Source organism: Camelus ferus, chromosome 26 (assembly GCF_009834535.1).
Source record: "Camelus ferus isolate YT-003-E chromosome 26, BCGSAC_Cfer_1.0, whole genome shotgun sequence".
Classification (NCBI taxonomy): Eukaryota; Metazoa; Chordata; class Mammalia; order Artiodactyla; family Camelidae; genus Camelus; species Camelus ferus.
Window position 1 is genome coordinate 3756049 of NC_045721.1, and position 27999 is coordinate 3784047.

At 34.8% G+C, this 27999-nt stretch overlaps 2 protein-coding genes across 13 annotated transcripts in view; one reads left to right on the forward strand and one right to left on the reverse strand.

Moving 5' to 3' along the window:
• Positions 1-13215, reverse strand: part of LOC102518756 (A disintegrin and metallopeptidase domain 3) — a 59049-nt gene extending 45834 nt beyond the window's left edge. Inside the window, exons 1-3 of the mRNA XM_032468689.1 lie at positions 13141-13215; positions 12555-12637; positions 6078-6133 (exon numbers count right to left, since the gene is read on the reverse strand). Of these exons, the coding sequence (XP_032324580.1) occupies positions 6078-6133; positions 12555-12637; positions 13141-13198 (197 nt within the window). The 5' untranslated portion in view covers positions 13199-13215. The remainder of the gene's footprint in view (positions 1-6077; positions 6134-12554; positions 12638-13140) is intronic.
• An 8861-nt stretch (positions 13216-22076) lies between these two features.
• Positions 22077-27999, forward strand: part of ADAM2 (ADAM metallopeptidase domain 2) — a 61511-nt gene continuing 55588 nt past the window's right edge. For 4 of the 12 annotated variants that reach the window (XM_032468426.1, XM_032468437.1, XM_032468424.1 and 1 more), the window contains exons 1-2: positions 22077-22434; positions 24901-24935. The gene's annotated coding sequence lies outside the window, so the exon portion shown is untranslated. The remainder of the gene's footprint in view (positions 22435-24900; positions 24936-27999) is intronic. The other 8 variants (XM_032468429.1, XM_032468432.1, XM_032468433.1 and 5 more) reach the window with 4 other exon arrangements.

Consider the following 27999-nt stretch of genomic DNA (forward strand, 5'->3'; position numbering starts at 1 on the left):
GTAATAAAAGCATTCATAAAAGGAATTTCCAGAATCAGAAAATTATTCAAATTTTCTTTCCATTTTATAAGCTCAAATACGCAAAAATTACAAGGGATCATAGCTCCATTATCTAGCTTTCTTTCTGATGCCATATAGTGTAGAGGAGAGGAAATCATAACCAGGATGACCAGGCCCCAGTGAGGGCAATGGAATCACACAGGCTGATGTCTAGTAAAATCCAGGACTTCCACATTCCCACAGCAAAGTGTCCCTCTGGATTCAACCATCATTACATCTCATGGCGTAAATCTGTTAGTTAAAAGTTGCTGACAAGTAGTCATGGACTGATTGAAACCAAAAAAAATCTATCAGCCTATTTCATTAGTGTCTTTTCATGAAGTCCTGCTGTGGTAAAAACCACCTCCAAATTCCCAGTGCCTTCAAATGACAATGGATGTTCTTTCCCCACAACATTACTGCAGGTTCAGCTCCGCACTGCCTGCGCTCTGCAACCAGGGGAGGCCCGATGCCTCCGTGGAAGACGCCCTTCTTGTAGCAGAAGGAGAAAAATTGTAGAAACAAACAATAGTTCTTAAACCCACTGCTTAGAAGTAGGATTTAGTGTTATGCTCAAATTTCATAAGCTAAATTATTTCTATAGACAAACCTAATATAAACGTGATATGGAACTACTATCTTCTCACAAGGAACATGCTGATCATCCAGAACAATTTAAATCTAGCACTGTTATTTATTGTAGGAACACTGGGATTTCTCAAAATACTAAACACCAAGAAGCATGTGAGTGTTGGAATGGAATAGGAATTAGAGTATTAACAGAGTACTTTCTTTCACTACTGTTCTTCTTTTCATATTTCCTTCATTGTCTCTAAAAGTTTTGCATTTCCTCAATTGAAATAACAAAGCTAGAGAAATTCCAGGGAAAAATTGATATTTATCAGTTCGCATTCCACACATATTCAAGAAAAACTCTGACAGGCCTGGGTTGGCTTAGGTGCAAGTGTGTAGAACATGACATCTGGTACAAGGGCAGAGCCACATGTTGATAAGGGTAAGTATGTAAGTGGAGCTGGTGCACGTGGGAATCCAGAAGCAGTTTCCAGGGAAAAAAATTAGAAGTAAAAAGTCTTAGCAGGTATTTGACAAGCATTATTAAAAGGATAAAAATTTAGCTTGCAAGTGTATTCATCCTGGGCCCTTTTTCAACAGCATACTTTTTGCTTCTACAGAAAACAATACAGTCTGCCTTAATCAGTGACGTATGAAAATATAACATTTAAAGAAAAGCCACATCCAATGCAAGGAACATGAACAAAAAAAAGGAAGAAGGCAAAACTTAAAAGTTACTTCCTAGTGAAGTAGCACTGATTGAAAAAAATTAATTTCAAAAAAGTTAGTAAGTTTTCAGAAGAGACCATTTCAAGAAAAAATTCTCTAAAACTGTAAAATACACGACAGTTAAAATTTGAAAATTCAGTAAATGTGTCAAAGAGGATTTTGTTACTGAGACCAGCATTAGAAGCTGAGCAAATGAAGACAAAAATACTGGTAAAATGCACAAAAAATATAAATTAATTTTTAAATTATAGAAAAAATAACTATGATAGGGAGCACAGAGAAATAAGAACCAGGATGAAAACATGGATTTCCCAAAGAAGGAAAAAATAGTGTAGGAATTTAAAACTAAAATAAAAAACTAAAGGACTTGTGATGTATCATTGTGGGATTAATGTAATACAAACACACACACACAAACTCATACGCACCCACCACACACACAAAATGCACTGTAAAATTTACTTAAGATGGACTATATGAAACTGCAAAAACTTATAGAAAAAAAATGTGACTCACAAATTCTTTACACTGCCAAAATGTTACTCAGTTAATAGAACCAAAGGGACATCTGCAGATATGCACAGATTCAGAAAGCATGCTGTCTGCATATCACATCTTAAGGAAATAATCCGAAACTATTAAAACTAAACTATAACTCAGTCAGCATAAAGCTGCAATAAAAAGAAAAAAATAAAAAAGAAGCAGTGATAAAAGTAGGAGAATATAATACTGTTGTTAAGGAAACTGAAAGCAGTGGATTTATATCTCAAGAGGAAAAAATTTTAAATACTACAGGAATATTAGAATATAAATTCATTATCAGAGACATACGAGATGAATCTAAGAACTTATAAAGAAAATATGAACATAATGATTATACAATATTTCATTTTTATACCAATGAATCCCAGAAGCAAAGGAAGAAAGACAAGCAATACTCTGGGTGGCATATTTGCAAAATTATAGAGTATCTGTTAATATCTACAGAAAACAAAGGTTCCCACAAATTGATCAGGAACAACAACAACAAAAAAACAGAAAGATAAGCCATAGATTGAAAATAAAGAAAACAAATGAATAAAAATTAAGACAGGCATATGTAGAATAGATAAACAAGATTATACGGCATAGCGCAGGGAAATATACACAAAATCTTGTGGTAGTTCATAGGAAAAAAGAATGTGACAATGAATATATGTATGATCATGTATAACTGAAAAATTGTGCTCTACACTGGAAATTGACACAACATTGTAAACCGACTATAACTCAATAAAAAAAAAAAATTTTTTAATTAAGACCCAAAGTATAAAACAAAACCTTAGTAGAAGCAAGTCAATTAGAATGGTCAGGAAACACTTGTCAAGATGTTATTAATTACTAATTAGTTATTAACATTTTATTAATAACCAGTGAAGTACATATTAAAAAATTATAAAATAGCATGTGTTACCCATTAATTACCAAAAATATGTGAGCGAAGATACTCATTTTGTTGAGAATGTAGAGAAGAGAAACACTTTCAAATACTGGCCTGGGTGAAAACTGGTGTAAGACTTTTGAAGGAAAACACTGGTAATATACAGTACTTGAGAATTTTCTTACTTATCATCCAGCAAATTCACTGTTGCCCAGGAAGTCATGGCCAGTGATGCCCACAATACAGCAGTTCTTGCTGTAAATATGGGTGGATAAATAACAAATGAGGTATAATCATTTGATGGCTACATACGCATTTTACAAAATGAACTCATTTTGCATACATCAATATGAATGAATCTCAGCAAATAATATTATCCAAAATACTGCATAACAAACAACCACAAGACCGCAACCACATACAATAAAATAATAAGTATCTATTGCTCACACTTCTGGGTCATGTGCAGGTAGCCACGGTAGCTCTGCTAATTCTGGCCAGGCTTGCTCAGTGGTACAGGATTCAGCTGAGTGTTGGCCGATGGAAGGATAAATAGAGCTCCCTGGCTGTGGTCCACATGTCTTTTAATCTTCCAGCAAGATAGCCTAGGGGTATTCTCATGGGAATGACACATAAACAAGAAGGAAAGCAGAAAAGCAGGAGAATTTGTTCAAGCCTCTGCTGGAATCAAGTCAGTTACCATCTCTTTGACCAAAGTAAATGACATAGCCACAAACTGGGCTAAAAATTTGTGGGGCCCCTAAGGCAAAATGAAAATGTAAGGCCTCTTGTTTGAAAGTACTAAGAATCTCAGAACAGCAACAGCAAAGCACTAAACCAAGTACAGGGTTCTTCTAACCTTGCGCCCCTCAGGTCCATGACGTTGGCCATGTGTAGATAAACTCAGATCCAAAAACTGGGTGTGGGGTGGCTGGAGAGTTGTGCATACGCCACCTTTTGGTGACAGGAACTCAAAGTTACATGGCAAAGAGTGAAGGCACAAAGAAAGGTAAAGAATTGGGGTCACTTTTGTGATTCACCATATTAAGGTCCACCCTAACCTACCCTTCTGATCCACCATAATAAATCGTATAATGGAATATACTGTACAGCACTGTACCATTTATGTCTACTTAAAGGAATCCTCCAAACACTATCATTTTCACTGATCTGTAGACATAGGGATGAATGAAGCTATAAAGATGACATAAAAATATGTCAGTATCATAATTGTGATTAACACAGTGGAGTGAGAGTATTGTACAGGTCTGAGCATAGAAGGAACAGACTTCACTGTTACTTGCCATGTACAATTTTTTAAAAATAATGCCATTTGCAGCAACATGGATGGATCTAGAGATTATCATTCTAAGTGAAGTAAGCCAGAAAGAGAAAGACAAATACCATATGACATCACTTACATGTGGAATCTAAAAAAAAGACAAATGAACTTAGTTACAAAACAGAAACAGACACAGAAAACAAACTTCTGGCTACCAGAGTGGAAAAGGGGTGGGAAGGGATAAATTGGGAGTTTGAGATTTGCAGAGAGTAACTACTATATATAAAATAGATAAACAAATTTATGCTGTACAGCACAGGGAACTATAGTCAATATCTTGTAGTATCCTATAATGAAAGAGAATATTAAAAGCAATACATGTATGTATATATATGACTGAACTATTATGCTGTATGCCAGAAATTGACACAACATTGTAAACTGACTATACGTCAATCAAAAAAAATAAAAAGAAAACCAAAAAAAAAGTAGGCAAAATGTTTACATGTGCAACATTTATAGTAAAAACCTAATTGTTCATAAAAGTCTCAGAATTTTTCTTTTTTATTCATTCAAAAAAGCCAATACAAAAAACAGTGTGCTAATGTAATCTATAGACTTTGGGTAATAATGATGCGTCAATGTAGGATCATCAGTTATAACAAATATCTATCTCTAGTGGGAAATATCGATAATGGCGGAAGCTCTCCATGTGTCGGGGCAGACGGTATATGGAAAATCTCTGGGCCATCCACTCAACTTTGCTGGGAACCTACAATTTCTCTAAAAATAAATAATATCAAAATAATAATAATAAACAATAATAGGAAAACTTGCTGAATAGGCAAACCACATACAATGCTAACAGCTTATAAATGTTTAGGGAGATCATTTAGGGAGCTACAACCTGACATTGAGATGAGATATAACGCTTTAGCACATCACGCATGCTCCTGGAAATCTAAGCTGCTATTGCCTTTTCAGAAAGTAACTGGCAGTATCGCTCAAAATCTTGATATGCTATAAAATGTAGGTGATACACAATGCTTACCTTAGGGGTGGTTGTAAAAACTAAATCAGTTACCACATGCAAATGGCTTAGTAATATGCCAGGAAAATGGTTTGTGTTCAATAAATGTCAGTTACTTTTGTTGTTTTTTTTCTTATTCTTATTATCATTATCACTACTATTATTAGCATTCATCATGCTTTATTCAGAAGCCCATTTATTTATATCCAGTCTACAAACCAAAATCTCTAATAAGAATACACAGACAAGGAAGTTCATGGTATGAGTCTACAGTGACAATCCCTGGAAATAACCTCATTATCTATCAACATTTCAATCAATGGGATCTCATGTACACCTATTTAAAAGGAAGAAAAATACGTACACAGAGCAAGAAAACAAATCCCATTTTTAAATAAAACTTGACACCTGCAAAACGCTATGTCCATTTGTAGAAAACAGCATTTTTGGGGTATGTTTCTATATGTTATATTTAAGATTAAGATGAAATTTAAGATATAAAATCACTGAATAATACATAGATGTTATTAACAATAGTTTCCTCAAGTGTAAAAATAGAAAATAGAAAACCGAAGCAATTAAAAATATACACTAGAGCAAAATGAGTCACAACTACAGTGTAACAGCAAGTAAAATGCTTAAAATCATATAATGACCTGTAAAATGACATGAGGCAAACAAAATTAATCATGGACAAATAAAATTATTCCCTTAATAGCTCAAACTGTAATCAGATTTTAAGAAGTTATATAAAGTGATTTTCACTTATCTGACATACTTTAATATTTATATCATTAAATTACAAATTGGTTTGAATATTAAGATTTAAAATCTAAAGACTCAAAATTCTAGTCTTACATGAATCACAAATACTTAACATGTTAAGCAAATATAATATTGATGCTCTTTAATACTCAGGCTCTAAATTACCATCAGTTTAGAGTAGTGACTGTAAAATTTAAGAAACTAAAAACAAGCGTATAAACAGAAGAATGGCCACTTACTGTTTTTCAAGATGGAGAGTATATGTTTTCCTGTCTATTTTGATGGCATAAGTGACCTACAGCAAAGTATTCAGAGAGAAATGACTCATTAGAAATTTTTAACTCTTAAAAGTCAATAGCCCTAATTTTTTAAACATACATACTCTTTAATATAAACACAGAATGTATCATGAATGGGCCAAAATTACATAATACATACATACATACATACATAGTTATAGTTACCTTTCTTCATTAAACTTGGAATGTGTGACAGATTTAATCATAATCAAACTTACATAAAATCCAGAAATCTAAATCTGTCAAAAGTAAGAGCATCAGTCACTGAATTTAAGTAACAATCAAATGTTAAATTTGATTTACTAATAAACTTCCTTCAAATGAATCTTCTCAGAGACTAAATCTCAAAGAACTCAATTTATGACATCATCATAAAACATATGCATTCTTTAAGGTGCAGCATATGGTAAATTCTGGTAAATGTTTGAAAAGCCGTTAGAGAAAACAGTATGGAGATTCCATAACAAACTAAAAATAGACTTACCATATGATCCAGCAATCCCACTCCTTGGCATGTGTCTGAAGGAAACTCTAATTCGAAAAGATACATGCACCCCAATGTTCATAGCAGCACTATTTACAATAGCCAAGACATGGAAATAACTGAAATGTCTAGTGACAGATGACTGGATAAAGAACTTGTGGCACAGATATAGATATAGATGTAGGTATAGATATACACAATGGAATACTACTCAGCCATGATAAAGAATCAAATGATGTCATTTGTAGCAACATGGATGGACCTGGAGATTGTCATACGAAATGAAGTAAGCCAGAAAGAGAAAGAAAAATGCCGTATGGTATCACTTATATATAGAATTCAAACAAACAAACTTATCTACAAAACAGAAACAGACTCACAGACACCAGAAAACAAAGGTATAGTTATCGAAGGGAAAAGGTGGGAGGGATAAATTAGGAGTATGGGATTAACAGATACACAGTACTAATATATAAAACAGATAAACAACAAGAACCTACTCTATAGCAGAGGGAACTATTTTCAATATTATGTAAAAACCTATAATGAAAAAGAATATATACACTTACATATAACTGAATCACTTTGCCGTACACGTTAAACTAACACAACATTGGAAATCAAATCAACTATACTTCAATTTTTAAAAAGTAAAAAATTAATTAAAAAATCAATTAATGGAAAAAAGATAGTATTAAATAAATGAAGTAAGGCAACAGATATTCATATTCAAAAAAAAAACCCTTGACCTTACTTCACAACATTAAAAAAATTCAGAAATGATCACAAGCATAAATATCAAAACTAAAATTAGAAATTTTTGGTAGAAACTCCATGAGAATAGTCCCAGGGCCTTATGTGGGCAAATGATTGTTAAATAGAAAATTAAAAGGACAGCTATAAAGTAAATATTTTATTAATTGGACATCATTTAAACTAAGCTCTGATGTCCACTTAAAGGCATCATTAAGAAAGTTAACAGGAAATCCCTTAAGAATGATATTTGCAATTCATATTGGCCATCAACATTCAATTATCACTCATCATTACTATTCATCACGGGATGGCCAATAAACCACAAAGGACAGAATGAAAGAAATAAAATTAACAAAATTGCAAACAACAAGGAGCCAGAATGCCAACTGTTCGTGAGGATATGGAACTGAAATGTTCATATATTGCTGGTGGAAATGTAAAATGGTAAGACTACTTTAGGAAACTATTTACCAGATTTCGATAAACGTGAATGTGCTCTTACACTATAAATCAGCATTTCACTACCAGAAATATGCACATGAAAATGTGTCTGTAGAACACTTGTTTCCTTGTAGCAGATTTATTCACATTGGCTTAAAAACTGGAAACAATGTCCACTAACAGCTGAATACTCAATTTTGTCTATCTACACAGTTTAAAATTTATTAACAAATTCATATATAAAGCTCGTGAATCTCAAAAACAAACTCGTGAATTAAAAAAAGCACACACAAAAATGTACTACTGGATGATCCCTCTCACGTGAAGCTGGAAACAACAAAATGGCAGTGGTGGTTATGCCTGAGAAAGGCACAAAGGAACTTTCTGAGGAGTCTGATCTGGGTGAGGGTACAAAGAAGTTTAGGGATGCAAAAACAGTTCAGATTTAAATACTCTGATATGATTATCCACAGTTTTTTAAGGATCAGAATAGCCTCTAAAGGGAGGGGGCAACAAGATTCAAACGACGTTTCACTTTCTTAATAGGATAAGAGAATCAGTGCTATTTCATCTGTGTTAGCACTGTTATATTTTTATGATTTTAACTATTTTCCTTAAAGTATAAGTTACAGGCATTCACTTATTCATCTTTTTATGTAATCCTTTCTATATTCCTCATTTCTAATACTACATATTTTCTTTATCCTTTTCATTTTCCTTACTCTTTCTCACCAAAAGTTTTGTTGTATATTCATTTTGGAAACCAACTTCGGACACTGTAAATCCAGGCTATCTTACCTTAATTTTCTCTTTCATTGACTCTAATTCTTAATTTAATAGCATTTGTAAGAATTCTAAGGTTATAATTATATTTCTGACTTTAAATTTATGACCATTATTGGCTTGTTTAATTATTTGTACTTAGAAATTATGCTCCTATATCATCTTGAGAGCATGACTCAAATTTTTGTCATTTTTTCCTTCTTGTTCATTATTATTTAACATTATGATTAATGGTTTCCTCTACAACCCATGGATTATATCAAAGTATGTATTTGAATTTCCAAGAACAGTTCTCAGTCTTTTTGTTAAGTTTTAACTTAATTGCATTATTACCAGATAAGGAGTTCTGCACTATTCATTTTTTTATTGAGTTATAGTCATTTTACAATGTTGTGTCAAATTCCAGTGTAGAGCACAATTTTTCAGTTATACATGAACATACATACATTCATTGTCACATTTTCTTTCACTGTGAGCCACAAGATCCTGTATATATTTCCCTGTGCTACACAGTACAACCTTGTTTATCTATTCTACATTTTGAAATCTCAGTCCCTTCCCACCACCCCCGTCCCCCTGGCAACCACAAGTTTGTATTCCATGTCTATGAGTCTGTTTCTGTTTTGCATTTATCTTTTGTTTTGTTTTGTTTTGTTTAGATTCTGCATATGAGCGATCTCATATGGTATTTTTCTTTCTCTTTCTGGCTTACTTCACTTAGAATGACATTCTCCAGGAACATCCATGTTGCTGCAAACGGCCTTATGTTGTCGGTTTTTGTGGCTGAATAGTATTCCACTGTATAAATATACCACTTCTTCTTTATCCAGTCATCTGTTAATGGACATTGAGGCTGTTCCCATGTCTTGGATATTGTTAATAGTACTGCTATGAACATTGGGGTGCAGGTGTCATTTTTGAAGTAGGGTTCCTTCTGGATATATGCCCAGGAGCGGGATTCCTGGGTCATATGGTAAGTCTATTCCTAGTCTTTTGAGGAATCTCCATACTGTTTTCCACAGTGGCTGCACCAAACTGCATTCCCACCAGCAGTGTAGGAGGGGTCCCTTTTCTCCACAGCCTCTCCAGCATTTGTCATTTGTGGACTTTTGAATGACTGCCACTCTGACTGGTGTGAGGTGATACCTCATTGTAGTTCTGATTTGCATTTCTCCGATAATTAGTGATACTGAGCATTTCTTCATGTGCCTATTGATCATTTCTATTGATCATGTATTTCTTCCTTGGAGAATTGCTTGTTTAGGTCTTCTACCCATTTTTGGATTGGGTTGTTTGTTTTTTCTAATTAAGTCCTGGGTAATTTGATAGGGATTGCATTAAATCTGTAAATTGCCTTGGGCAGTATGACCATTTTAACAATATTGATTCTTCCAATCCAGGAGCATGGGATATCTTTCCATTTTTTTAAGTCTTATTTAATTTCCTTAATCAGTGTTTTATAATTTTCCGTGTATAAGTCTTTCATCTCCTTGGTTAGATTCACTCCTAGGTATTTTATTACGTTTGGTGCTATTTTAAAGGGGATTGTTTCTTTACTTTCAAATTTTTCTGTTGATTCATCATTAGTGTAAAGAAATGCAACTGATTTTTGAACATTCATCTTGTAACCTGCTACCTTGCTGAATTCTTTAATTATTTCTAGTAGCTTTTGTGTGGACCTTTTAGGGTTTTATATATAGTATCATGTCATCTGCATATAGTGACACTTTTACCTCTTCTTTTCCAATTTGGATCCCTTTTATTTCTCTCTCTTGCCTGGACTTCCAAGACTATGTTGAACAGGAGTGGTGATAGTGGGCAGCCTTGTACTGTCCCAGATTTTAGTGGGAAGCTTTTGAGTTTTTCACCATTGAGTACTATGCTGGCTGTAGGTTTGTCATATATAGCTTTTATTATGTTGAGATATGTTCCCTCTATACCCACTTTGGTATTTGCTTTTTATTTATTTCTCTCTTTTCCTTCCTGTGGTCAATTTTGTTGGATGATGCTGTATATTCTTGAAAATTAGGAGTATTCTTGAGAAGTATTATTCACATCAGAGAAAGAGCATAAGTACAGCTTGGCCAGAAAAGCTCTATTCGGGGCATGCCTACAAGTCTGGATGTTCCTGACTCTTGGCTAAGACAAAGGCGCTGAGATTTATAACGTACCGTTTAGGGTTCAGAGCTCCCCTGGCCAAGATTTTGCTTCTGCTGTGTTTCCCTAACTAGTTTGACAAAAAAGGGTTGGCTACTTAAAAGAGTCACCCACTGAAAGCTTTGTAAGTCCTCCCAAAGCCAAATCCCTTCCATAAATCTTGTTCTTTCAAGCCAGAGGCTCAGCATGTTCCAGGAGCACAGAGATTGGGTTCTTAGGGAGCTCACTGTAGACGTTTCCTGGATTCCTGACACTTGCCTGAATTCTCCTTCCCTTGCTGCACCATATGCTTTACCATTAAATAAAAGCCTCATGTATGACACTCTGTGGAGTCTAGTGTGTCTTAATAAGGAGCAAAAAAGGGAAAACAATACATAAACTTCCTTGGGTTCACGTTATCCATTAAGTTATTTTTGTGGTTCATATTTTCCTTTTCTTTATGAAGAATTTTAGGATGTCTCCAAATGTTAATTTGGGGGTTTGATTGCTTTATAAATACACAATTGCTGGCTTTTCTTGGTGCCACACAGTAGGACAGTCAGAAGTAGACCTCTCAGTCTATAAAACCTGCCTCAGTATCTAACAGTTTTTCAGTTGACAACTGACAAACTGCCCTCAAACCTTGCTACTGAGGTTCTAATCCTCTAATTCCTATTCATCCCTGTGTGTCTTTACATCAACACTCCTTCCTGAAAACAAAGTGTCCTGCCCAAAGCTGCTAATACTTATTAAAAGAGAAGTCAAAACCAGTTAAGATATGGACAACTAACAAAATAAATCAGTCACTATATATAAAGGCATCTCTTGTTAAGGCTTAACCAGAAAATACCTGTTAAAAGTGAAGCGTTCACTGCGATGTTTGCAAGAGCAAAGATGAAAAGACTGAAGCAAGCCTGAAGAGGCCGCAGGAAGACAAGCAATATTATTCTTCGTTAATAGGGGTCGAACATAATGCAATTTTCCATCAAAAAATATTTATCAAAAAAATTTTAAATGGCTTGCAGTTCTTTCCATTGAGATGACTATTCAAAGAAGGTTTATGAAACTACATGTCTAAAATTTGAAGCACTGTATGATGTTACATCCATATAATAAGACATCTTGCAGTGAGGAAAAATAATGACAGAGCTGCATTTATTATCATAAAAGTAAATCCTAGCTTTACAAATAAATGGAAAACCCAATTAAAACTCTCCTACATGATTATAAAAAATATATGTGTGTGTGTGTGTATGCATGTCATTCAAAGATCATTTCATTCAAATTTACTACCTTTAGAAAACGAGGTGGATAGTCACTTTCTTCACGTTCTATACTGTCTAGATTAATTTTACCATGTACATGGTTTACCAGTTTAATTAGATCAATAATTACTTTCAGCTTTACAAACATTTATATGTGCATATAATTAAATACAGACATGAAGTTATTGGTTATGTATTTTAAATCATTTTAAAATCATATTATAAGGTAAATATTAGTATGACCTCACTTACATAGCATGTATTTTTAAACGTACATCTTTTCTAGAAAAAAACCCAGTAGATTCCATATGCCATTTTGTGTGATAGGTATCTGGGTAATTTTTTATTTTTTTCAGTCTGTGTTTTAAAATTTTTTCGTAATACCCACCTATTACTTAAAATAAAACGTTTGTTCTCCCTCAAACAAAATGTCTCCTGAGCACTGTAATTTTAAACTCAAAATTTCATGAAGGGAACATGCGTAAACTGATTTAGATCTTATAGTCCAGTAAAAATAAAACACTCATATGTTTAAACTGATTTCTGAATTACCTGCGTTTCTGAATCACCGTCGGCACTGGAGTTTGACCCAATCTTCTGCGGCACTATAATTTGTAGAAGTGATGTTTCAGACTCTGCAGTAAGGAAAGCATGTGTCAGCGTCACCCAACGCATAGCGACATCCTTACTCTTCACTAACTTGTCCTTCCTCTCACATTACTCTCGGATTTTCCAAGCTCCAACACACACACACCACAAAATCAGACCGTGGAGGATTCAGAAAGAGGCTCCTCTCCAAGTGGGAGTGTTGTTTCCCTACCACCGTCCACAGACCCTTGGGGCTGGCTGACCTCAGGCCTCAGTAGGGGAAGAAGGGCCCGGCCCCAGGACCCCACCCAGGCTCCCTCCTTCCCCCACCTCCCGGGAGGGCCGGCGCCCCCTCCCGCGGCGCAGGCTCAGGTCCTGAGGGACAACTGCCCCAGGCCTGCTCTCGGCCCTCCAAGCAGCAGGCCCAGCAGGACCCTGCACCAGGGCGGGCTCTGAGCCGACGCTGGGCTCGCCCAGGCCTGGCCTGCTTTTCTGAAGCCGAGGGGCACCGCGACGGGCAGCCCTGCTACCCAGCAGGGCCCTCACTTACGATGGCTGGTGGTGGTCAGCCGGCCCAGCCCTGAGAGGAGCAGCAAGAGAGACAGCATTGCGTGGCCGCCGGCCTCGCCACAGCGATGGCGGTTGGACGCTAAACGGCTGCAGCAGGTGGTGCGCGGGAGCCTGGGCTCTAGACCGGGGCGGGGCGGGAGCGGAGGGGGCGGGGGGGAGCGGAGGGGGCGGGGCGGCTGACTGGAGCCGAAGGTCGGCAGAGGTGTCCTGGCCCCGCCCCCAGCTCCTTGGACCCGGAAGCCGCTATTGCAGACCCAGGGTGCACACCTGCTGTCAGGTGTATGAGGTAAGCACACGGGAGCCCTCGTCCTGCCCAAGTGTGCTTTATTTCCAAACATTTGACCTTTTAAAGTTATTCAGGCGTCACGTCAGCGTTATAAACTGAACTTTTTCCTCTGCATGTAGGCCATTCGCTGGTGAAGTTCTTGGCACTATTAATAATCCATGTCATAGCGTTCTGGTGCAATGGCTGAATGTGAAGGAAAAAGGAAAACGAAATTACAGTATGTTTAGTAGTAGACAGTTGTCTATTTTAAGCTTCTCTACCGGCGGATTTCTATGTTAATTCTCAGGTCAGAATATACACGCAAAGGAATACGGACACTAAGAAACCAAGTGCCAATTCTTTTATTATAGGTAAGATTGTTTTATAACGATGTGCTGTGATTCCGTTCTCCTTATGCCTTATGCATCTACTGTAGGTTTTGCTTTGTGTTCACCATGAGGTTTAGAGAAAATATAGATATTACAGTCTAGTTTAAATTGATAACTGCTTAACTTTGCATATAAAACTTTTTACTCATTTCTGATAGTTTATGTTTTTGATGTCACAATTTATATTTTTTGTTGTTTATGCATGAAGACATCATTGAAGATACAGTTATATTTAATACCTTTGTCCTTTTAATTTTATACTAGATTTAAACGATTAGCACACAACCAAGTTAAAGTGTTAGAGTATTCTGAATTTTACTGTATACTTAATGTTACTGATGGTTTTTACATTTTTATGTATTTTCATGTTACTAATTTGCATGCTTTCATTTCAGCTTCTAGAACTCCTTTGCTCACTTGTAAGACAGGTCTAATGTTGATGATCTCTCTCAATTTTTTTTGTTTGTTTAGTAAAGTCCTTTTCTTTCCTTCAATTCTTAAATATAACATTGATAGGTAAATTATTCTTGTTTGGCAGCAACTGTCAGCACTTTGAACACATCATCTCACTCTCTCCTGACCTTCAAGGTTTCTGCTGAAATATTCACTAACATCCTTGTTACAATTCCCTTATATTTACAGGATTTTTTTTTCTCTTGCTGCTTTAAAATTTTTCTCTCTTTCCCAATTTTTGAAAAATTTAGACCAAATTTTTATAATATGTGTTGGAGAAGATTGTATGGGGATAAAATTTTGAGGTGACCAGTTAGTTTCATAAACTTGGATATCCATATCTTTCCCCAGCTTTGAGAATTTTTCAGTCATTATTTCTATAAATAAGCTTTCTGCCCCCTTCTCTCTCTTCTCATTTTCGGAATGTAGTGATGTCTACATTGTTTCTGTTATAGTATTACATACTTAGGTAGGTCTTCTTTACTCTTTTTCATTTTTTTAAAAGAAATTTTCTCCTCTGGATGATTTCAGAGAATCTCTTTTTTATATTAAAGTTGTATTGATTTACTATATTATATTAGTTTCAGGTATACCACATAGTGAATCAATATTTTTATAAATTATACTCCATAAGGCTATTATAAAATATTGTCTGTATTCCCTGTGCTGTACAATATATCCTTGTTGCTTGTCTGTTTTATACGTAGCAGTTTGTATCTATTAATCCCATACCCCTAACTTGCCTGTCCCCGATTCCATCTCCCCTTTGGTAACCACTAGTTTGTTTTCTATATCTGAGAGTCTGTTTTTGTTTTGCACATATATTCAGTTGTATTATTTTTTTAGATTCCACATATAAGTGACATACACTATTTGACTTTGTCTGACTTATTTCACTAATCATAATAGTCTTCATGTTGCTGCAGATGGCAGAATTTCACCCTTTTTATGGCTGAGTAATAGTCCATTGTATATATATATGTCATGTCTTCTTAATCCAATTGTCTGTTGATGGGCACTTGTGTTACTTCCATGTCTTGGCTATTGTAAATAATGATGCTCTGAGTATTGGGATGCACATATATTTTCAAGTTAGTGTTTTTGTTTTCTTTGGATATATACCCCGGAGTAGAATTGCTAGATCATATGGTAATTCCAATTTTAGTTTTTTCAGAACCTCCATACTGAGGTTGAGTTTATGAGCTAATTATATATTTTGGATAGTAACCTTTCATCAGTCATATCATTTGCAAATATTGTTCCCATTAAGTAGGTTATCATTTTCTTTTGTTGATGGCTTCCATTGCTGTGCAAGAGCTCTTAAGTTTAATTAGGTCATTTTTTTTCTTTTGTTTCCTTTGCCTTGGGGGACAGATAGAAAAAATTGCTTTTACATCAAAGAGTGTTCTGTCTATGTTTTCTTCTAACAGTTTTATGGTTTCTGGTTTTACATTTAGGTCTTTAATCTGTTTTGAATTTATTTTTGTATGTGGTATAAGAAAATATTCTAATTTCATTGTTTTACACGTAGCTGTCCAGTTTTCCCAGCACCACTTATTGAAGAGATGATCTTTTCTCCATTGTATGTTCTTACCTCCTTTGTCACAGATTAATTGACTATAGTTGTGTGGGTTTATTTCTGGCCTTTCAATTTTATTCCATTGATCTATGTGTCTGTTTTTGCACCAGTACCATGCTGTTTTGATCACTGTAGTTTTGTAGTTTAGTCTGAAGTCAGGGAACTTGATACCTCCAGCTTTGTTCTTTTTTCTCAAGATTGCTTTGGGTGTTTGGGGTCAAAGGACCTGTTTTTTAATTCACTAATTCTTTCTTATTTTTGGTCAATCTGCTATTGATGCTCTCTTGAGCATCTTGACCAATATTCATCAAAGAATCTTGACCAGTCTCACACCTTATTAAAAAAATTGACTCAAAATGGATCATAGAATAAAATATAAGAACAAAAACTATACAATCTCTGTAAGAAACACTTAGAGCAAAATCTTAGCAATCTCAGTTTAGGTAATGATTTCTTAGAAAACAAAGCACAAGCTGTTAAGGAAAAATTGATAAATTGGAGTCATTAAAATGGGAAATTTTGCTCATTACAAAAAAGTGTCAAAAATATATAATGACAAGCATAAACTTTGGAAAAAATTTGAAAATCTATATTAAACAAATTCTTATATCAAGAACACTCACAATTGAATAGCTTGAACACAGACAACCCAATTAAACTGGACAAAGATTTGAATTGACACTTCATTGAAGAAGATATATGGATCACATAAGCATGTGAAAATCCACTTAGCATCATTAGTTATTATGTAAGTGCAAAATTAAACCACAATAGGATATAATTTACAACCCACTTAGAATCATTAATATTAAGACTAACTTATCAAATATTGACAAAAAATTTAGAGCAACTGGGAATCATTTATTGCTGGTAAGTGCGTGAAATTGCATAAACATTTTGGAAAACTGCTTGGAATTTTACTATAAAGTTAACCATATATTAACCTTATTACCCAGCCTTTCCTCTGCTAGATGTTTACTTAAGAGAAATGAAAACAAAGAGCCACACAAGGACTTGTTTGTAAAAGCTTTATTTGTAATAGTAAAAATGGGATACAGTCCTATTGTCTATGAGCATGTAGATGGATAAACAGATTGTGGTGTATCAAACAATAGAATACTACTTAATCATAAACAGGAATGAAGTATTTGTATACATAAGATGAATAAATCTTAAAATACTTTTGCTGAAAAAGAAGTCAGTTCAAAAAAGTTGTACATACATTATGATTAAATTTACATGCAATTTTAGAGAAGGAAATCTAATCTATACTGACTAAAAGCAACCCAATCAGTGGTTTCCTGAGGGTGGGGGTGCTGGTAGGGCACATGGTTTACAAATGGATGTAAGACAATATTTGGAGGTAATGGATATGCTTACTATTTTGATTACAGTTTCAAGATTGTATTCATATGTCAAAATTCATGGAGTTGTAGATTTTAAATATGTGCATATTATTGTACATCAATTATACTTTAATATGCTTGTAGGAAAGAAAACTATTAGGCAACATCTCTAAAGCCCTCTCAAAATTTAATGCCTGTTTACCATTTAGGCTTATATCTGTCGCTTCATTTTTTTGCTGTTGAGGATTTCTCTTACTTTCTTGAACATATGGATTTGAGGTTATACTTTAAATAAATATGTTATAATATATATATATAATAAACATATGTATACACTTACATATGTAATTGACCTCTTGAACAATGTGGTGGTTAGGGACGCTGACCCTCTACACAGTCCAAAATCTGCATAAAACTTACAGTATTCCCTCCATACGCTTTGCTCCTCCATATGCATGATTCCACCTACAAATATTTAAGCAAGGAAAGATTCAGCCAACCTAGATCATGTAGTACTGTACTATTTACTATTGAAAAAAAAAATCTGAGTGTAAGTGGACTCACACAGTTCAAACCTGTGTTGTTCAAGGGTCAGCTATATATATTTATAGTTTTATCAAGCACTTTAATTACTATTGTTCCAGAGGAATTTTTTCATAATATATCATCCTCCACATTGCATGAAATATGCCTATATTCTTCCTTTAGCTATCCAAACAAGTTCAACTACATTATAAGAAAGCATGTTACTGTATTAAATGAGGTGTTCCATATTTATGATCTTATGTAATGGCTTATAATTTATCTCTTCAAGATAAATTTCATCATTTTCATATCTTGGGAAAAAACTGAAGCTCATCATAGGTCTAAGTACATTCTGGTCCACCATCCATAGCCCCTGCCCTCACATAACATCTCTTCAACAACATTCTATTTTTTCCTCCACATACACTATCAAGAATATATGTGGAAACTATGGAAAAAATACATCTTTACACCTAGAAATCTCAGACTGCCTTAGCCTTGGCATCTTTTTTCTCCTTACCTCAAATATTTGCATGCCCTTTCTGTCCATGACAGTGATTTCATTTATCATTCATGGGAATTTGTTGGGAAATTGCTACAGCATATGTCATGGCAATATTCCATGCTCTGCTCTCTTAAAGTTTATCTCAAACTATGTTTTTGCCCCTGCAGGTAACTCGTTTTAATTAACTATATAGCTAATTCAACAAATATGTATTCAGTCAACATATTGTTATGAAGTACTTACCATATTCTAGACATCGTCCTAGGCACAGTGAGAAAAATGGAAATTTTAAAAAATCCCTGCCCTATGCAACTTACATTCTAATTAGGAAATATTACTATTTACTGTACATCTTATGTCACACAGTAGACAACGCCTCTTAACATTCTGAACTGGTGCTTTTATCACCCTCCAAATGTTAATTCATTTGGCACAATATTTCTCCCTTCTTTACAAAAAACAGTAATAGATTATTAATTTAGTGTTTTAATCATGTCTCTTTCAAAGTGATTCAATTTTCTTTTTACTTTCGTATTTTATTTTCTAATCATCCTTATCTTCCAACTTCAGCCTTGCTAAGTCTGTTCCTTCCTAACTGGATCTTTCATTGACCCTCCTAAAAAATATAGGCTACTTCTGCTAATGTCTGCATTTCCTCACTCCACTTTCTTTCCTAACTTTCTGCATGATATTCTGCCAGATTCTAGCAAGGTTTATTCGGCTAAGAGAAAAATGCACCACTCAGATCCCCCTTCAAGAAAGGATTTCTTCCCAAGGGAGGAGTGTGGCATCCTCAGATTCTTAGCTGATTTAAGATCTGTTTCAGCTTTTGAAACAACTACATGGCCTTGTGGGTGTGTATCAGTTCAATTAACAAGCAAAACATTGGTAGGAAGGCCTAAACTTTGTCTCCTTTAATGAGCCATCTTTGCTCTGGTGCTTCTCAGTGTTTGCTCTGCAGCTCCCTTGCTTGAGTTGGCAGAAAGTCAGTCAAGTCTTCATTATGGTCCTAGACTCCCCTTATCCAATTCTGCTTCCTCCTTCCTTTCACAGATTTTGCTCCCTAAAAACCATTTTGCTCTCTAACTCTTCCTCAGCCTCTGCTTCTTGGAGGACACAGTAGAGATGTTCACTATTGACTCGTTACTACCACACAATAATCACTTTCTCAGTTCTCATTCAACTTGATCTCTGAGTAGCATTTGAAATTGCTAATTGCCCCCTCTGAAATTCTGTTATTTTCTTTTTAGTCACCATAATTATACCATCTTCTACTTCCTTGCTGACCTTAATCTTTAGTTTCATTTACTATCTGGATTCTTTTCTCCTAATCCCCAAGTCATCTGCATTGCCCACAGTTCTATTTTCGACTGCCTCTTTCTTTCCATATGCTTCTCTTAGATGACCTTATTCACTCTTGTTCTTTCAAATTCCTTTTTTATATGTTCATAAATCTATATATTTCAATTTAAACTCTAGAGCATGACTCATATTTCCAACAACCCATCCAGTATCTGTACTGCTATTCCACAAATACTTTGGGTTCAACATATATTTAACTTAACTCATTATCTCCCACTCCCTGTTCAAATCTACTTCTAGAATTGGTGCCACTCTCATCACAGTTGCTTAGTCATCTTAAAAGTTTCATTAACCTTCATGTCAAGTTATTCAATAAACCTGTTTTTTTCCTAAATATCTGGGAGATACTGTCAATAACTTACTTTGTCTTCCCACTCTCTAATCTTGAGGATGTAGACATTTTTATCCTAAACTATGGAAAAATTCCCCTTAATGAACTCATTGCTTCCAGTCATCATTCTCAATCCTACCACAACCAGACTTTTACAAGTAATCATTTGAACACAAAAATCCATCATTCATTTGCCCTAAACTTTTTGGATGATTTTAAATTAAGAATAAAGTCCTCAAATATACCAATACCCATATCAGTTATCTCCTCATCTGTAAATGACTGAGATCTCAAATGTCACACTCCTAAGCTTCACTTGATATCTGTAAACAAAAGTATCTTAATACTATTCCCAGAGAATTTTGAACATCCCTCTAACGAAGAATTTTTCTACCCATGGCATCTCCAGTCACATCCACATTTCTGCTAGTCTCTGATGTCCCTGGAGACAGGGATGGTGTCACACACATTCTGACACTGGCCTAGTTTCAGGCTTGCAGTAAGCATGTAAAAAATTGTTGAATTAAAGACAAATGATTTGAATGCCTGTAAGTCATGTCCATTAAAAAATGAGCAGTCAATACCAACACACAAATGAATTTAAATAATAAATATATATATTTCCTCATTTAGTTATTTGACTGAACTACAGAGATTTTCAGTTATAACAGGAACAACTTTTTAATGCTTATCATGCCTTCAACAACATATGTTAGACTTCAAAGTTTGATCAGGTTATAGACAATCAGAAAGTCATTATACTTTAGAGCAGCACATTCAATCCTGACATATTAAATTCCTTTAATTTTCATATAATCAGAAAAAAATAAATTACTAATTTTAAGGTATGTAGAAATATTTAAAATATTAAATAAATATGTGATACAACATGCACTAAATGAAAATTAAATAATTAGGCAATAAATACACTCATGAAATATGCTGGATTGGCTATTTTGAAGTTAAATTTCCTCTGTTATCATTTGCTATTCTTTGCACAACTATTTTCTTGATAGACACAAAAATGATGTAGGTAAGCATGAAAAAACTTTTTAAAAACAGGCTAGCTTTACATGTTTTTCCATTTTGTTTCCTTTCACAAATTGAGAAAACACAATACAGTCATTTGCTTTTGTATATAAATATTGCATGTAAGGAATGCAAGCACAAATATTCCATGGAAAGACAACTTAAGAACTGTCTGTCAAAAATCCTTGGAAAGTGAAATTATGCAAGTTGCCAACCTGCATATTAAGCCATTAAAATGAATGCTTTTTCCAAGTTGATACTATTGCTTTTCCATGTGCCTACAGCTAGGGAAAAATATTTATTTTTAACCTATCATTTAGTCTCCTTAGCCACAGATTTTCCTAGAAAGGCAAATTATGCACAATGTAACAATACATAATGGGAAAATAAGTTTGTTTTACAGAATCTTTTTGCAGTTGTGATTTTTATTGCCTGATACTTAAATTACAAATCCATACAGAGGGATTAAAGCATATATATACATATTTACACATTTCATATTTAGCTTTTTAATTTCATTACCTTAACTGAAGAGTTTTCTAAAAACTAAACTTATATACAATGATAGAATTAACTTAGCCTTTTTTTTCTTTTCTTTAGTTTTTGTTTTTTGTTTTTAGCAATATCTCTTTGTGCGTGTGTATATGTTTATTTTTACTGGAAACTTAAAGTAGAAATGTGGCAGGAGATATGGTTAAAATGGCAATGGTCAGCTACTAAACATAGCGTGAATTTCTGTTCAGTTTTTCTTTACTACAGTAATTCAAACAATGCATCAGAAAGCTATAATATGTATATCAATATTGCCAAGAACTTCACCAACAAATTGGCTGTTTCAAGAGGAAAAAGTGAAGTTTATAACTCTTATGTTGCCCCGTGAATATCTTTAAAATGTCAAAATTTTTTTAAATAAAGCAAACTTGGGCAAGACAAGGGCTTTCCTGTACCTCATACACCTGACAGCAGGTGCCTGCCCAGGGGCTGCAACTGGGGCTTCTCTCCTCAGAGCTGGACCAGAGCCAAGACTCTGCTGCCACACTTTCTCATCTCACTCACTCGCCCCGCCCCGCCCCTTCCGCTCCAGCCCCGCCCCGCCCCGCCCCTTCCGCTCCCGCCCCGCCCCGCCCCGGCCTAGAGCCCAGGCGCCCGCGCACCACCTGCTGCAGCCGTTTAGCGTCCAACCGCCATCGCTGTGGCGAGGCCGGCGGCCACGCAATGCTGTCTCTCTTGCTGCTCCTCTCAGGGCTGGGCCGGCTGACCACCACCAGCCATCGTAAGTGAGGGCCGTGCTGGGTAGGAGGGCTGCCTGTCGCAGTGCCCCTCGGCTTCAGAAAAGCAGGCCAGGCCTGGGCGAGCCCAGCGTCGGCTCAGAGCCCGCCCAGGTGCTGGGCCTGCTGGTTGGAGGGCTGAGAGCAAACATCACTTCTACAAATTACAGTGGCGAGAAGACTGGGTCAAACTCCAGTGCCGGCGGTGATTCAGAAACTCAGGTAATTCAGAAATCACTGTAAACAAATGAGTGTTTTATTTTTACTGGACTACAAGTGCCAAATCATGCGTATCCCTTCATGAAATTCTGTGTTTAAAATTGCAGTGCTCAGGAGCCGTTTTGTCTGAGGGAGAGCAAATGTTTTGGTTTTGTTTGGTTTCATTTCGTTTCGTTTCCTTTCCTTTCTCAAGTAATAGGTGGACATTATGAAACAATTTTAAAATACAAACCAAAAAAAAAAAAAAAAATTTACCTAAGTTCCTATCACACAAAATGGCATATAGAGTCTACTGGATTTTTTCTAGAAAAGATGTACATTTAAAAATATATCTTATGTAAGTGAAGTCATACTAATAATTACCTTGTAACATGATTTTAAAATGACAATGTATAAAAAATAATCTTAATGCCTATGTTTACATATATATTCATATATAAATCATTGTTAAAATGAAAGAGAAAATTAAGCTGAAGTAGTCTGGATTCACAGTGTCCAAAGTAGGTTTCTGAAAGGAATATACAACAGAACTTTTGGTGAGAAAGACTAAGGAAGATGAAAAGGAGAAGGTAAGTATGTACTATTAGAAATGAGGAATATATAAGGGATTACATAAACTGATGAAAAAGTGTATGTCTTTAACTTGTACTTTAAAGAAAATAGTTAAAATCATAAAAATATAACAATGCTAACGCCAGATGAAATAGCACTGATTCTCTTATCCTATTAACAAAGTGAAACGTTGCTTAAATCCTCTTGTCCCCTCCCTTTAGAGATTCTGATTCTTAAAAAAACATGTATAATCATATCAAAATACATAAATCTGAACCTTTTTTTGCATACCTAAACTTGTGTGTGCCCTCACCCAGATCAGACCCCTCAGAAAGTTCCTTTGTGCCTTTTTCAGACATAACCACCAACATCACTATTTTGTTGTCTCTAACTTCACATGAAAGGGATCATCCAGTAATACTTGTTTTTTGGTTGTCTTCTTTTATTCAAGATTCTGTTTTTGAGATTCATGCATGTAATTTTATGTATGAATTTGTTAATAAATTTTACAGTTGTGTAGATTACCAAAAATTGAATTATTTACCTGTTAGTGGACATTGTTTCTGGTTTGTAGGCAATATGAATAAATCGGCTACAAGGAAACAGGTGTTCTATTGACAAGTGTTTTCATGTGCATATTTCTAATGGTGAAATGCTGATTTATAGTAAGAGCACATTCACATTTATTGAAATCTGGTAAATAGTTTCCTAAAGTGGTTTTACTATTTTACATTTTCACTAGCAATACATGAGCATTTCAGTTGTTCCACATCCTCATGAACAGTTGGCATCCTGGCTCCTTGTTGTTGTTTGCAATTTTGTTCATTTTATTTCTCTTTCATTCTGTCCTTTGTGGTTTGTTGGCCATCCTGTGATGAATAGTAATGATGAGTGATAGCTGCATGTTGATGGGCCAATTGGATATGAATTGAAAGTGTCATTTTTTAGGGATTTCCTGTTAACTTTCTTAATGGTGCCTTTAGGTGGACATCAGAGTTTAGTTTAAATGATGTCCAGTTAATCAAATATTTACCTGTTCTTTTTATCTTCTGTTTAAGAATCATTTGCCGACACAAGCCTTGGGAATATTCTCATAGAGTTTCTTCCAGAAATTTCTAATTTTTGTTTGATATTTATGTCCGTGATCATTTTTTAATGCTGTGAAATAGGGTCAAGGGTTTTTTTTGTCTTTCTTTCTTTCTTTTTTTTTTTTTTTTTTGCATATGAGTATCTATTACCTTACCTTCATTTATTTAATGCTCCTTTTGTTCCATTGATTGGTTTTTTTAAATTTCTTTTTAAAAGATTTTTTTCTTGAAGTATAGTTGATTTCCAATGTTTTGTTAGTTTAAGGTGTACAGCAAAGTGATTCAGTGATACAAAAATGTGTATATTATTTTTAAGATTCTTTTTCATTATAGATTATTCTAATACAGTGAATATAGTTCCCTGTGCTGTACTGTAGGTCCTTTTTTATCTATTTTGTATATAGTAGTTTGTATTTTTATCCCATACTCCTGATTTATCCTTCCCCACCTTTCCCCTTTGGTAATCATAAGTTTGTTTTCCATGTTTGTGAGTCTGTTTCTGTTTTATATGTAAGTTCGTTTCTATCCTTTTTTCAGTTTCCACATGTAAGTGATATCAAATGATATTTTTCCTTCTCTAACTTACTTCTTTGAGTATGATAATCTATGTTGCTGCAAATGGTATTATTTCATTGTTTTTTTTATAGCTTAGTAATAGTCCATTGTTTAAATATATATATATATATATTTTTTTTTCAGCACAACATCTTTGTTCATTCATTTGTCAGTGGGTATTTAGGTTGCTTCCATGTCTTGACTATTGTAAATAGTGCTGCTTGGAACATTGGGGTACATGTATCTTTTCGAATTAGAGTTTTGTCTTTTACAGATATATGCCCAGGAATGGGATTGCTTGATTGTATGGTAAGTCTAGTTTTAGTTTTTTAAGGAACCTCCATAGTGGCTGCACCAACTTCCATCCCACTAACAGTGTAGGAGGATTCTCTTTTCTCCACACTCTGTCCTGCATTTAGGTTTGTGGACTTTGTGTTAATGGCCATTCTGACCGGTGTGGGGTGATACCATATTATGGTTTTGATTTGCATTTCTCTAATAATTAGCCATAATGAGCATTTTTTTCATGTCCCTGTTAGCTATCTGCATGTCTTCATTGGAGAAATGTTGGTTCAAGTCTTCTGCCCATTTTTGATTGAGTAATTTGTCTTTTTTGTTATTGAGTTGTATGTGCTGTCTGTATATTTGGGAAATTAAGCTTTTCTCAGTCATATTGTTTGCAGATATTTTCTCCATTCTGTAGGTTGATTTTTAATTTTGTTTATGGTTTTCTTTGCTGTGAAAAAGCTTATAAGGTTAATTAGGTTCCCATTTGTTTATTTTTTGTTCTGTTTCTATGGCCTTGGGAGAGACTGACCCAGGAGAATATGCTAAGATTTATGTCGGTGAAAGGTTTGCTTATGTTCTCCTCTAGGAGGCTTATAGTGTCCTGTATTACATTGAAGTCTTTAGGCCATTTTGAGTGTATTTTTGTCTACGGTGTGTAAGGGAGTAATCTAACTTCACTGATTTACATGCAGCTGTGCAGGTTTCCCAACACCACTTGCCAAAGAGACTGCTTTTTCTCCATTGTATGTTCTTGCCTCCTTTGTAGAAGGTTAATTGATGGTAGGTGTGTAAGTTAGTTTCTAGTCTCTCTCTTCTGTTCCACTGATCCGTACGTCTGTCTCTGTGTCAGTGGGAAACTGGTTTGATTATTGTAGCTTTGTATATTGTCTGAAGTCTGATTCAGTCATGCTTCAGCTTAGTTCTTTTTCTTCAATGTTGCTTTGGCAATTCTGGGTCTTTTGTGATTCCATATAAATTATAGGATTATTTGTTCTAGATCTGTGAAAAATATCCTGGGTAATTAGATAGGGATCACATTAAATCTGTAGATTGCTTTGGGTAGTTTGGTCATGTTAACAATACCAATTCTTCCAAACCAAGAGCAGGGGATACCTTTCCATTTTTATTAAATCGTCTTTAATTTCCTTGATCATATAGGTCTTTCATCTCCTTGGTCAGGTATATTCCTAAATATTTTATTTTTTATGTGATTTTAAAAGAAAGTGCTTTCTAACTTTTCCTTTCTAGTATTTCATTGTTACTGTAAAGAAATGCAACACATTTCTGTATGTTAATCTTGTATCCTGCTGCAATGCTGAGTTCGTTCATCAGCTCTAGCAGTTTTCGTGTGGAGTCTTTGGGGTTGTCTATATACAGTATCATGTCATGTGTGTATTTTGACAATTTTACCTCTTCTTTTTCAATTTGGATCCCTTTTATTTCTTTATTTTTCTGATTGCTATGGCTAGGATTTTCAATACTGTGTTCAGTAGAAGTGGGGAGAGTAGGCATCCTTATCTTGTTTCAGGTTTCAGCAAGACAGTTTTCCTTTTTTGACCATTGAGTATTATGATGGGTATGGGTTTGTCATAAATAGCTTTATTGTGTTGAGATATGTTCCTTCTGTACCCACTTTGCTGAGAGTTTTTACCATAAACAATGTTGAATTTTATAAAATGCTTTTTCTGCATCTACTGAGATGATCATGTGATTTTTGTCCTTTTGTTAATGTGGTGTATCACCTTGATTAATTTGCATATGCGGAACCATCCTTGTGTCTCTGGGATGAATCAGATTGGATTCTGCTTGCTAATATTTCATTGAGAATTTTTTCATCTATGTTCATCCATGATATTTGCCTTTAATTTTCTTTTCTGATAGTGTCTTTGTCTGGTTTTGCTATGACTATGATGCTGACTTCATACAATGAGTTTGAGAGAGTTCCTTCCTCTTCAGTCTTTTGGAAATGTTTGAGAAGGACTGGAATAAGTTCTTCTTTGTATGTTTGATAGAATTCCCCAGTGAGGCTGTCTGGTCCTGGACTTTTGTTTGCAGGGAGTTTTTTTTATTACAAATTCTAATTCCTGTCTAGTGATAAATCTTTTCAAATGATCTATTTCTTCTTAATTAATTTTTTGTGGATTCTGTCTTTCTAGAACTTGTCCATTTCTTCTAGATTGTCCAATTTGTTGCCACATAGTTCTCTTATGGTTTTTTATATTTCTGTGGTGTTGGTTGTGATTTCTATTGTTTCATTTCTTATTTTGTTTGTGTCCTCTCTCTTTTCTTGGTGAGCCTGGCCAGAGGTTTGTGGATTTGTTTACTCTTTGAAAAAACAAACTCTTGGTTTGATTGATTTTTCCTTGTTTGTTTTATTACCTCCCTGATCTTTAATATTACTTTCCTTCTGTTAACTTTAGTTTTTGTTTATTCTTTTTCTAATTCTTTTAGGTGGTAGGTGAGTTATTTATTTGAGATTGTCTTGGTTTTTGAGGAAGACCTTTATTGCTATGAACTTCCCTCTTAGGACTAATTTTGCTGTATCCGATAAAGTCTGTGTGGTTTGTGTTTCCATTGTCATTTACTGCAAGATATTGTTTTCATTTCCTCTTTGATGTTATCATTGACCCATTGGTTTTTTTTGTAGTGTAATGTTTAGTCTCCATGCATTTGGTTTTGTTTTTCTTTTTCTTTCTGTGGTTGATTTCTAGTTTCATGCCCTAGTGGTCATAAAATATGCTTGAAATAATTTTTATCCTCTTAAATTTGTTGATGTTTGTTTTGTATATGACTGTGTGGTCTATCTTAGAGAATGTCACATGTGCACTTGAAAAGAATGTATATTCTGGTGCTTTTTTGGATGTAATACCCTGAAAATATCAATTAGGTCTAACTGTTTTATTGTGACATTTAGCATCTCTGTTGTCTTTTTCTGTATGGAATATCTCTCCAGTGATGTTAATGGGGTTTTAAAGTCTCCTAATATTATTGTATTTCCATCAGTGTCTCCCTTTATGTCTGTTAGTATTTGTTTTACATATATAGATGCTCCTATACTGGGTCTATATATGTTAACAAGTGAAAT